Source organism: Chanos chanos, chromosome 4 (assembly GCF_902362185.1).
Source record: "Chanos chanos chromosome 4, fChaCha1.1, whole genome shotgun sequence".
NCBI classification, from domain to species: domain Eukaryota; kingdom Metazoa; phylum Chordata; class Actinopteri; order Gonorynchiformes; family Chanidae; genus Chanos; species Chanos chanos.
The window spans coordinates 15,785,294-15,797,716 of NC_044498.1; the positions used below are offsets into that span (position 1 = coordinate 15,785,294).

General features: G+C 41.1%; 2 protein-coding genes across 2 annotated transcripts; one reads left to right on the forward strand and one right to left on the reverse strand.

The window, feature by feature from the left end:
* Nucleotides 1-222: 222 nt before the first annotated feature.
* On the forward strand, nucleotides 223-8,313 carry tube1 (tubulin, epsilon 1). The gene is made up of 12 exons (XM_030772677.1): nucleotides 223-247; nucleotides 479-552; nucleotides 1,157-1,209; nucleotides 1,349-1,406; nucleotides 1,501-1,616; nucleotides 5,199-5,320; nucleotides 5,514-5,701; nucleotides 5,913-6,085; nucleotides 6,436-6,576; nucleotides 7,000-7,140; nucleotides 7,730-7,904; nucleotides 8,155-8,313. Exons 1-12 carry the CDS (start codon nucleotides 223-225, stop codon nucleotides 8,311-8,313), a joined length of 1,425 nt encoding a protein of 474 aa, XP_030628537.1.
* A 1,609-nt stretch (nucleotides 8,314-9,922) lies between these two features.
* ccn6 (cellular communication network factor 6) lies at nucleotides 9,923-12,423 on the reverse strand. Its single transcript, XM_030772119.1, has 4 exons — nucleotides 12,111-12,423; nucleotides 11,574-11,816; nucleotides 10,499-10,692; nucleotides 9,923-10,225 (listed from the first exon to the last, which is right to left on the reverse strand). The coding sequence occupies exons 1-4, from the start codon at nucleotides 12,421-12,423 to the stop codon at nucleotides 9,944-9,946; spliced, it is 1,032 nt and encodes a 343-aa protein (XP_030627979.1). The 3' UTR covers nucleotides 9,923-9,943.

Here is a 12,423-nt window from a genome sequence, read left to right on the forward strand (position 1 = left end):
GAACTACTTCCTTGCTTACGTCATCAACAAACGACAAATGGTTTAATTTGTGGCGCGGAGGTGAGTTACAGAGGAGAGAACACTAGAAAGGCAAGACAAAAGTTGTTAAATTACCAACTTTTCGTTTGACAGCGTTGTAGTCGAGCGTTCTAACTGTAGGAATGTCATAGTTCTCTTGCTAGTTTATATAATTTTTCAGACTGTTGCAGGGACTATACAGGAATGACTCAGTCAATAGTTGTTCAAGGTAAGTGGCAGAAAATGTGCCGTTGAATATCTAACCGAAGGTAACTGTCATCAAGAGTATTGTTTCTCTGGACGCTGATTCCCAAAATACACATAGCCTTGTCTATTCAATACAGTGCTTAAATTAGACCGATAGTTTACCCTTTAATATGAACATACTTACATTCCATCGATGTTGTCGCTCTCGACCGCTGAAATGGTCACCAAAACAAACCTGAGTTATTTTTGACAGTTGGACAGTGTGGCAACCAAGTGGGCTGCAGATTCTGGGACCTTGCTTTGAGGGAACACGCACATGTCAATAAAGTAAGACAGGAGAAACATCCACAGGAGTCACTCTTTCTGTCGTCATGTTTTTCGACCATAACATATCATTTGAAATAGCCTGTTTGCTGTGTTTAAGTACTATTAAAGCTAGCATTGTCGTCTTGCCCTACTCATCTACAGGATGAATGGAATACAAAGAGAATGGACAATTATAACTAATTTAGTAATCCTTAAAATGTGCACTTATTATGCTGCTATGAAATTGACCATTTTTCTTTTGTCACTTTTTCTCTGCCCTCACACAAGACAGGGAGTAGTCTTGAAATTTAATACGGGGTTCTTTTGTACAAACTACATACCATATTGAATAGAAAATCTCAGTATTTTGAAAGTTGGCCATGTTTCTACTTATTTCTATTTCTACTTACTTGTCAGTAAACTTAATATGTCAGTTTCAACCCATAAAAAAATTGAAATCACTTGAATTCTGGTCTCATGAGGTTATCTCTCAAGCCACTTATGGAAAAGGAAACCACGAACAGAACAGCTCTGCAAGATAAGTTCATTATTTATGTCTATGAGAATGCATATTATTCTTTGATTGGCTTATCTCAGTTTTGTTTTTGTATATATTTTTTTCTAGAAAGGGATTTACGACGAGGCTTTGAGCAGCTTCTTTCGGAATGTGGACCCCAGGTAGTTCAATTTTTGTCAAGGCAGCAGTTTTTATCCATTCAGTCCAGCCACACATATTGGCCATGTGTATCTGGCGTGCTGAATGGAGTCGTCACGGGAACGCTGACCGTTTATTGCAAGTGTTGTTTATTTCCAGGAGAAACGGCGGGGGAGGCCCTGACATCACAGGGGGCAGGATCACATCTCTGAAGGCCAGGGTAAATTCCTGTAGTGATATATATCGGTTGACTGCTATTGATGCTCGTGTGACCCTGACAGTAATGGCTGATGCTAGGCATGCCCTCACTGCAGGCAGTCCTGGTTGACATGGAGGAGGGCGTGGTCAATGAAATTCTGCAGGGGCCACTGCGTGAAGTGTTTGACAGCACACAGCTCATCACAGACGTGTCAGGATCTGGCAACAACTGGTGAGCACTCGGTGGGGTGTCCTGGAGCTACTAAGTCACGTTTGCAATGCTGCTTATGCAAGGCTTTTTTCCCCCTCTTCTTTTATCTCTGTACCGCACGCCAGCCACTAGCATGAGCCGTCCTCTTAATCTGCATCTTTGGAAATACAAAACTATTGTATATGACACCATGGATCTATGTACGTTTATTTTCACCGGGACCTATAGACCCTGTGCACGTGAGTGAAGATGGCATTGGGTTGATGACAGTGTGAGAGACCTGTCTTCTGTACCCAAAGAAGGACTGTATGAATAAACACAGAAATATTAATGGCATTTATTTTCACCTTGGAATGCTGCACACATGCTGCAGGGGCCAGATTTTCCCCTTTTTCCAAGGAACTCCATTTAGCCTTTGCACTCTGGGACATTTCTTAGAATGTTATGTTCAAATGCAAGCAACAGGTGGTCTCAGCTGTCTGATTGTAGTTCTTTTTGCTGTTTCTTACACTGATGTAGTGTCCTGGATCTCCTGCGTGGTATCACATAAATAAGGCTTGTTTATTTTTTTTGGGGGGGGGGGGGGGGGGGGGGGGGGGGGGCGTAAAACAAAAAAGGAAATAGCCTGAAAGTCATCCTACATGCCATCAAGTCAAATAATTCTTATACTTACCTTAGAAATCTTAAAATTCTGAAGAAACTTGTCAAGATCGAAAAATAACTTATAACCATAGTGTTATGCACCTGTTATGCAAACCACATGATATGGTTTAAGTGAAGTTTGCGGAGAATTCCAGCAGTGTGGAATGTAGCTCATTTTTAATCATTTCCTTACAAATCTTCACAGTGGCCAGGTGCTAAATCTTTATCAGTTCTTGAAAGCTGTGTAACTGGTTACCTTACTGTTACATGAAAAGAGTCACAAGATATGAAAATGGCCATTTAACCTCCCTCAGAATGTATCATATGATCCCATACCCACAAAGTATACAGTGATGCTACGTCTGTGAAAAGAGTTGTAGATGTTAAATTTTCGGTGTTTGGGTACAAAACTGTGCTCCAATTTTTTTTGTGGAAGAAGAAGACAGTGAGTTTTGTTGTTTGGTTGGTGCAGAAGTGCAGTGTGTAATCCTGTTGCGTTATGCAAAATGACACTGGATTTCTTTTTACAAGACATGATTTATTACTGTTTTTGGCAGACTTTTCTGCTCTATATCTTTAGGGCAAAGTATGACACATTCAGCCCTAATTCCATCAATTCTTTCACAGACCTTTTGGGATAGGCCTAGCTGCCGAAAAACCGCCTTTCAGATAGAGGAGAGAACTCTCGACATGTTGCCCACAAAGAATGGATTGTGGGAAATTCCTATGTCACCCTGTCACCCATCATTAAAATATTGCATGGACTTCATTTCAGACTCCCAAAATATAACGCACAAGCAGCCATGTTCATACTGTTCAGTGCCCATGTTATATTATAAAAGAAGACTTTCAAAATGGAAGCTTTCAAAATTATTCTTGAACTGAATGCTTAATCAGAGTTTTGAAGGACTCTCCATGTTCCAATGCCATGTAGTGGAATTTACCATTTCTAGCCTCTGTTTTTGTCCCAGTTCAGTGTCATGCCAATGATGTATAAAACCATGGTTAATGGTTTACTGTGAATATTAGACTGAATACTAATATCACTTTGCTGTAACCATAACCTTATTTGAGAACCTGAACCCAGTGAAATTACAGTTATTTTGAAAAACTGTAATTATAGCTCAACGCTCTGAACACTAGACCTGGAAATTTAGCAAAATAACTCTTCATTAGCCATAACATATAGTAAATAATAACCTTAATGTAGCAAATGCAAAAATACTCTTCAAATTCAATTCTCCTACATAACTAAGTTCCTGGATCACCACATTCAGTAACTAGAAAATAATGCACCAAATACTCAGGTTGTAGAATGTAAATGTTCTTTATAACAACCAAGTTTAGCAATGCAGAAACAACTTATTGTAAGATGGAATAGGCTTCAGATAAAACTTTAACACATTCACCAACATAGATGCAAAGAACCTTTAAATAAACAGATGAATGATTAACAATAGGCATCAGCTTCTAAACTACATAAAAGAACACTGACTAGATAATAACAACAAAGATTAACTTCACCACATTTAGAGGACAGTTGAACTATATGAAATGTGGGTTACTGGCTACTGTATAAAGAGGCACGCTTAACCAAAGAGGAAGTCTGTCTGAAAGAGATACTGGCTCTGAATGGTAGTAGGTGAAGGAGAGAAAGGGGAAGAGGTAGAGCAGGCCCAGCCATGATCAGGTATGAGGGTCAGGAGGTGTTTAATGGTCGCAGAAAGACAGGCAGTCAGTCTCAGGAGGTCATGAGACGCAGAATTGATGAAACTGGACCAATTCTCCACAGAGACGAGCAGAAATGGATGAGGCAGCATAACACAACAAATGGAAATATGCTGTGGATAGCAAGGTGTTAGGCTTTTATCTCTACTAGCAATTGGTGTGCTACTGTCTCTTGGAATTTGGACAGTGTTAATCACAGTTTGGTTTATATAATTTTACATAACTTTTTCCAGCTAAGGAATAGTAAAATTGCATAAGCCTGGCTTTGCCTGTGGCATTTTATGCTACTGAACAAGATCGAATGCGGTTTCTTTATCATTAGGAACAGCATAGTTTCACTGACGGCCTGAAAATGAGCTGTTCGTTACTCAGCTCTTGGTTATTTTGAAGTACTACCATACATTTGTGGCTGTTCTAGGAATTGCTATGGCGTAATGCACGTAGTTATTTGGTAATGTTACACAGATTCATTTCCTTTTGTTCTACATCGTGTGTGCATGAGTGGAGCAGTACAGGTGGCACCCGTGGCATGGTCTGAATTCCATTCTTATGGTAAACTAACCCCCTGAGGTTGTTCTTTTGGATTGATCGTTATCAACTTGTGATCAAACGGTATGGGTTTCTGCACTAAAACATCGAGCCAGGTGTCTGTTAGGGGTTAAGGCAGGTGGTTTTTGCTTTGGTGTGCACTGGTCCTGAACGCAGTGAGGTCTGGGCCATAAAAGAGAAACTAGGATTAAAGGGATAGGGACAAAAAGGACAAATGAGAGTGACAGACAGGGTCAAAGAAGGGTGAGAAGACAGAGGGAGTTTACACAGTTGCCAGCTTTAATTATTAGTGAAGCACTAGAAGGTTAATGAATGTCTCTTTGCTGAAGGTTGCACAGTGACCGCCCAACACCAGCTAATTGGCGTCTAAAACTGAAACCCTCTAAGTGTGTTGTACTGAGGAGCCATTTACATGTTATAGGAGTATGTTTCTCCTTATACTCTCATCTGTCCAGACCACTCAAATCTCTATGAGAAAAGCTGGCTTGCTGCCCATTAGTCTCACGCAAGGTGAAATTCCATCGTGTGGAGTAATCAGAGAAAAAAAAAAGATATGGAAGAAATGTCGTTTCCATTAAATAATCCCTTCATCTCCCTGTCCACCAAACCGCCTCACTTTTTGATTCAGATTCTTAATGTACTAAGAGTTTAATTATAGGTTTCCTCTTCTGCCTTGTTCCTCAGGGCTGTAGGCTATCAGACATATGGATCAGCTTATCGAGAACAGATTGTGGACACGGTCCGGCGAGCTGCTGAACACTGTGACTGCCTGCAATGCTTTTTCCTCATTCATTCAATGGGCGGTGGTAAGGTTGCAGTCTGATATGAATCTGCTTATACTTGAAAGAAAAATGAAAATGAAAAACTACACAGAAACAAACAGTGTGACTATGTTTAGCTTCCCTGGAAGTCATACACTTGTATGTGGATCAGAAAGTTTTGCGGTAACCTGCCCTGTCTTACTGATCACCGTTGATTTGGTGTAAACGCTTCGGGAAGGGACTGGATCAGGTTTAGGAACCCGGGTGCTGAATCTGTTGGAGGAGGAGTATCCAGAGGTCTGCAGGATTGTCACCTCCATATACCCCTCCGCACAGGACGATGTCATCACTTCTCCTTACAACAGTGTGCTAGCCATGAGGGAGCTCACTGAGCATGCTGACTGTGTTTTGCCAGTGGAGAACCAGGTGTGTGTGTTGTGTATGTTGTGTGTGTGTGTGTGTGTGTGTGTGTGTGTGTGTGTGTGTGTGTGTGTGCATGTGCACACACTCCTGAACATATGCAAGACAGTTGTTGCCACATCACGTAATAGAAATGAAATGAAAGATCTACCCTATTTATGAGTTTCCAGTATATTTACTGTTATTCAGTGTGTTTCCGTCATATCCATTGCTGTAGTCCTTGGTGGATATAGTAAAGAAGATACAGCATATGGTTCACTCTGGCAAAATGGGTTCAGTGATCAAAAAAGACACCACCATCACCTCTGGCCAGGGATGTGTCAGCGGAACAGAAAAACCCTTTGATGCAATGAACAACATTGTGGCCAATCTTCTTCTAAATATAACCAGGTATGTCAATATTCATTGTTGTCTTACAGACAGCAACAGTCTTTCAAGTGTTTTTTTTTTTGTTTTTTTTTTCCTGAGAAAGAGGTATTTTTCTCCAGCATTAAAGGTGCTCAAAGATCAAAGTTGGAAGAGAGGAACTAAGTAATAATGGCCTATTATAAAGTGCCTCTGGTGTTTTGTTAATGACAGAACCCCTCCTATCTGTTTAATCCTCTTGTAGAATGTGGGAACTACTGACACAGAATCAGTATGAATTGGTTTCTTGGAATGTGTACCAGCATGAATGTATCCCTTGTTGAGACCTGTCTGGAGACTGGATACATCTCACTGTGTTCTTTTACATGCTGCAGCTCTGCGCGGTTTGAAGGTTCCCTCAACATGGATTTGAATGAGATTGGCATGAATCTGGTTCCTTTTCCACGCCTTCACTACCTGGTGTCCAGCCTCACTCCACTCTACACCCTTGCAGACGTGAATGTCCCCAGCAGAAGGTGTGGTGTTTCCTCAGCTGTTTTTACTGCTACTTGTTTAAATTGCTACTCAGGATATTGAGTCCAGTGGCCCTCCACAAGCAGCAATGAAGTGCTCTTTGTGGGAAACGATGAAAGGCAACGCTCTGTACCAGAAAGCCGTGTTTTTTTTCTCGTACTCATACACTAACTGTATCGTACAGACTGAGTGTGAATACAGAATATGAAGCAAGCCCTTATATTCATGCAGTGCATTCAAAGCGAATGAGACTTAAACGTAAACATTCCGTAAAAAACCTTTCCCAGCAGGTCAGACGCCACTGCCTGTGGATATTTGGTCATGAATGATGTCTTTACAGTCCTCAAGAATTTTTTTTTTTTTTTTTCCCCTGGTTCAGAGGGTGTGTGCATTCCTGAGACCTGTAACTCTGTATTGTGCTGCAGGCTGGATCAGATGTTTACAGATGCTTTCAGTAAGGAGCATCAGCTAATCCAGGCTGACCCCAAACACAGTCTCTACCTGGCCTGTGCTCTCATGGTACGGGGAAACGTCCAAGTGTCTGATCTGCGCAGGAACATTGAAAGGCAAGTCCGTGACTGTCCTCCCTACAGTCTTCCTCTGGTCACTCATCTCATCTTTTTTTTCCTCCCCTCTTCATCCCATCCCCATTATCTCGACTCCCCTCTCCTCTGACTGAAATGTCCAACCGTCAACACAGTGAGGTGTCTCTTTGAGGTCATTAGAGAGCCTGGGAGATGGGTGACAGACCCACTGTGAAAGAGGGATTCTATTCAGTCAGAGATGTTTATGTAAAGGAGAACAGAGTGATTCATGACTGGCCCATTCAGTCCCTCTCACTCACTCTTTCTCTATTCCTGCCGTTCCCCCCGTGGAACGTTGTCAAGAGCAACAGAAACTGGAGCTGCTATGAAAACACATACCTGTGCCTGTCTAGTCCGTAAATCACACAAAAATACCTCCTCTCACAAGAGCTTACTGCATGTTCATTTAGTGGGTTTGATCTGGACTCCATTTAGAATTTGCTCTCCTAATCATAAAATTTATGTGAAGTGATTGAATCTGCTTTGAATCACTACAGAATGTGTTTGTGGCTGGACATTGTTCTTTTCTCTGTCTTTCACTCATTTTACTCTGTTTTTCCCTCTCTCTCAGGCTGAGGCCCACTCTACCCTTTGTCTCATGGAACAAAGAGGGTTGGAAGACAGGTCTTTGTTCTGTTCCACCAGTGGGACACACACACTCCTTATTGGCTCTGGCCAATAACACCTGTGTGAAGCCCACCTTTGTGGAGTTGAAGGAACGTTTTGTCAGGCTCTACAGGAGAAAGGTAAAAATGAACAATTTACATTTTTAACATACGTACATCAAACTAACAATAAGCAATTTCCTGACGTGCAAGATCTGCAACAGTTGACCCCATAAATAAACCATTTGGCTTCGTCCTGAGGTTAACACACATTTCTGTTACATGTTTGTGAACTTCAGCGTATTACCATGGAGTTAATGACCACCCAGTATTCAGGTGATATTATGTGCCAATGATTTTTCAGTGCTTAACAGGTAATTGACTGTTCCAGGCTCACTTACATCATTACCTACATGTGGAGGGAATAGAGCAGGCCTGTTTCTCTGATGCTCTTTCCTCCCTGACTTCTTTGATTGAGGAGTATGAGCAGCTGGATGCTACCAAAGGTCGACTCATTCCTGATGCACCCAGGCTTAACATTGCTTTATGATACTCTGTACCTTTTACAGAGAAAAAAAAATGAGGCTGTGTGTCTGTGTGTGTGTGTATATGAGTGTAGGCATGCATGAGTGGGTTGTGTAGCAGTATGTTTACAAATCACTGTGCCTTTATGTGAACTGATCCTATTATATGAACACTTACATGGTCTACAAAGATATTTTTTCTTTGTTTATTATTAAATTACAGTACATTTCATACATTTCTCTCTGAAAAATAGCACACATTTTTTTATTTTTTTATTTTAATAGATATTCTAATATTTTGAATAGTTTAATATATAAATCTGTATAACTGTCCTTCAAATCTCAAAAATAAATGAAAGTGTAAATGCAAACATGCTTATTGTGGTTGTTCCTCTTGTAGAACAAGAACTGCCCCTGTTTTTTATGGCAAACACACTTTACATATTTACTTGAAAGACTGAAGGACTTCCCTGCGCTATAGCAGAATGTCTTCTGTCTGTATAACACTAAACATGTATGACACTTTTAATGTAGATTTGGGTAACATTGGTTTAACACCTCATAACTATGAGAATACAGATAACTGCCAAAATAAAGGAAAAACAAATAAATCTCACTAGGGTGTATTTATGAAAGCAGATGCTTCCACACAGGTGTGATGTTCATTAAGCAGTTAACATCCATTGCACTTAGGGTGATGTATAAATATTCTCTGACCCCAATTGTTGTGACTTCCATGGCTAGAGGAATCAATTTCTGTGACTTTCAAAGAGCTATGAACATTGGCGCACCTTTACCTGGAGCCTCGGTGACAAACCATGAATTGCCCAACCTGCTGATGTCTCACAGTGATGCTGACATGGACATCTGAGGGTAAGTTATCATCAGCTAGGATCAACTATGCTCAAAAGTGCATTATCTTAAATGTTGAGGTCTGTGCATTGTTTTGATATGAAACATACATGGAAAAGCAACTCTGAATCAGCTAACTGTAAATATCAAAGAGCATGAGCAGGCCACTTCATCCAGAATCCATCAGTTGGGAAATTCAGAGGGGTTTTCTGTTGTCATTTTGCAGTGGTGAAAAGTACATGGGCAGTCTCGTAAACAGTGGGAAAAATTCATTCTGTTCTCATGAATGGTTGTTGTTGTTGTGTGGTATTGTGTTTGTCCAGTACAGTTCCTGATACTTGTAGAATCTCTTCCTCTTAACACTGTTGTTTTCACCGCTCTGAATTGTTTATTTTAGCAAGTTTGGTAATGTTGCAACTGTTGTTGAGCCCTGTGCTTTCTATTTTTATGAAAAGGCAGAATGACCGCTGACTTTGTATTGCTGTATTTTTTTCACTGTACAACAAAGCAACATTAAAAACTCTAAAACCCGTAATGCCATACCTTATGGTGATCCCTGAAGTGATTACACAGGCCAGAAAGTATCACTGACAAATCAAATGACCAAGTATTCTTCTCCATTGCATGCTGAATTAAAAGTTCACATTTATTTCCCCAATAACAGATGTCCTTTGGTAAAGAGCTTGTACATCTCAGGCCAGGGCTTTGAGTTTAGTGACACACACACTTCACAAACACCTGTGTGTGTCTGTGTATATGTTTTGTCAGTTAATAATCCGACTCTTAGAGATGCTCTTGAATGTCTTATAGGAATTGAAGTTCAGCAAACATGTCCTCTGGATCATTACATTTCCTCTGGCACACACATGAGGTGATCCACTGCATTTTCCACCGCACGTTGGAGCCACTCTTGCAGCTGAACTCCACGTTTATCATGCGTGACTTGTTAGGGATGCAACAGCGTTTATCTGTGCACATTCCACAGTAGGTGGGTCTGTATTTCTTAGTACTGGAGCAGCCAGACAGGCTTAGCTTTTCTGCTTTCTTTGCCTGGAACTTAGGTCGACACGTCTTTCCTCTTGGGATCTGTGTGCGAGAAGAAACTGGTAGATCATGAAGTCATCAAATAGATTATTTTCATTCTTTATCTTGTTGGACCTGTTCCTATGGATCTTTTGTTCAAAGTAGATGTCTGGCAATGTTTGTGTTTTACAATCATCAGTTAAGTAACACCAAAAGACTCCTGTTTCTTGTATTTATGATAATCTGGGAGTCGTTTTTTGGGCGTTGTCCCCATCTATCAGGCTCATATCTGATTTCAATTCCCACACCTCCCAACCTTTTACTGCCAGAGCTTACTTTGACATTCTTCAGGGCTTTCTTCTCACATGGCCTCAGCAGGCAAAGGCGTCGGTCTTTCCTCATCTCACACTTGCTGTTGTCATTGTTGACGCGCACAGAGATGCCCAGACCACAGGTTTGTGAACAGGGGCTCCAGGGAGTGGTCTGAACCAGGCAGTTCTTCTTCCAGACTAAAGGAGGATCCCTGTAAGCTTTCAGTGTTACAGTCAAAGAGCACCATGTCATCGCACAGCAGGCACAGCAGTGCTTGACACCCAGCAAAGTTTACCAAAAAAAAAAAAAAAATTAAGCTATTCAAATTGTCTTGCTACGTCATCAAAAAATCACAAAAAGGCAGAAATTCACCCCCTAACTATGCTCTATTTAAAAGAATTACTGTATGAATTAATCAGCATTCAAGTCTGGTCAAATCAGATAAATGCTTCACTGCCTCCTGTGTGTCCAGTCCATAAGCTTCAGACAACCTTCAAGAACATGGTGTCATATCTTAAAGACCATGTTCCAGTAAAACATTAATCCCTTAGTCTAACTAGCTAGCTACTGTTAGCAAAGCAACGTGTGCGCGCACATGCATGAACTTCAGCTTATTCTTAGGTACACAAGTGGTGTAGTATTCCATAACTATGACTTCTCTCTGAGAGCCCACATGAAAGTTATTGCTTGGATTTGGACATACTGTTGTGTCTCCTCTGTTGTTTGCCTTAACTTTGCTGATTGTCTAAAATATTTTTATTGTGTAGTTTTACTTCCTTATGTTTTTATTTAAATTGAAAGTTGATACAGTAAGGAAGTTTTTCATTATTAAATCATCTGTACTTAAACTTAAGAGCACATTCTGAATATTTTTCTCCACCCCTAATTCACAATCAGTGTCTCGTTTCCAATCATATGAAATGGTTAAAAAGCCTCAGTGAATTTAAAGATTTGCAGTACAGTTTAGTCCTAGCCAACTAAGTATGATTAATCTAACAATCTCGCAAATTAAAGCACTGTCAATGGAGCCATAAACTATGAACTAATTATAAGAGTCCTTGCTGCATCAGTGACCACTGTTCACTCTGAACAAACACACCTGACATGGCTTGATAGGTAGTGTCTTGTTGGTGTTTCCTGGGGCCATGAATGCTCCTGAGGCCAGCTGGAGTGTTGCCTTGCATTGGGGCAGGACCCAGCAGCCCTGCTGGTTTCTGAATGAAGGCAGGAGTGCAGCCAATGGCACCAGCAATACATGTGCACTTATACATTGCATTAGGCTGGAAAGCTTGGCCATTGTCATAATGAGCTCCATTTAGATCACACCCCACTGCCATCATGTCTGAAAGAAGGAACAGGTGAAACTTGCTCAACAACTGAAGTATACTGCACTCACTGTCACTGTATCTCAGATGTAGGTATCCCTAAAGGAATGTTTTTTAATGAAACATTTAGTTCTACAGTAGGTATAATCTTATGAATATAATGCTACTGTTAATTCATTAGCTGAATCAAGCACGTCCATCTAAGGTTAAAGCAAAACACTGGAGATTTGTTAAAAGTTACCTAACAGATTCCACATGCTCTCGTATAAATAATTCCCCCTCAAAAAATGTGGAACTTCAAAAACACTCACAAGCACAGACTCCAACCTCATAACGGGGCTGATCTGCAGAGAAGTCGCAGTACATGCCCTTGTGGGGATCGCAGATGTCTCTCTCATTGCATGGCTGGCCAATCTGTCGGGCACAGGTCTTGCAGCAACCGCAGCCGTCCAGCACAGAGCTGACACCTGGGGCACACTGAGGTCTGGGGGGGCACTTACAGGGCCATTGGCAAAACTGCCTCCGCTCAAGCACAGTTGAACTGCTCCGTTGCTGGCCATTACTTTGAGCCCTGCACAGATGCTTCCAGAACAAAGATTCTGACATCAACATTTTATTGGCCAT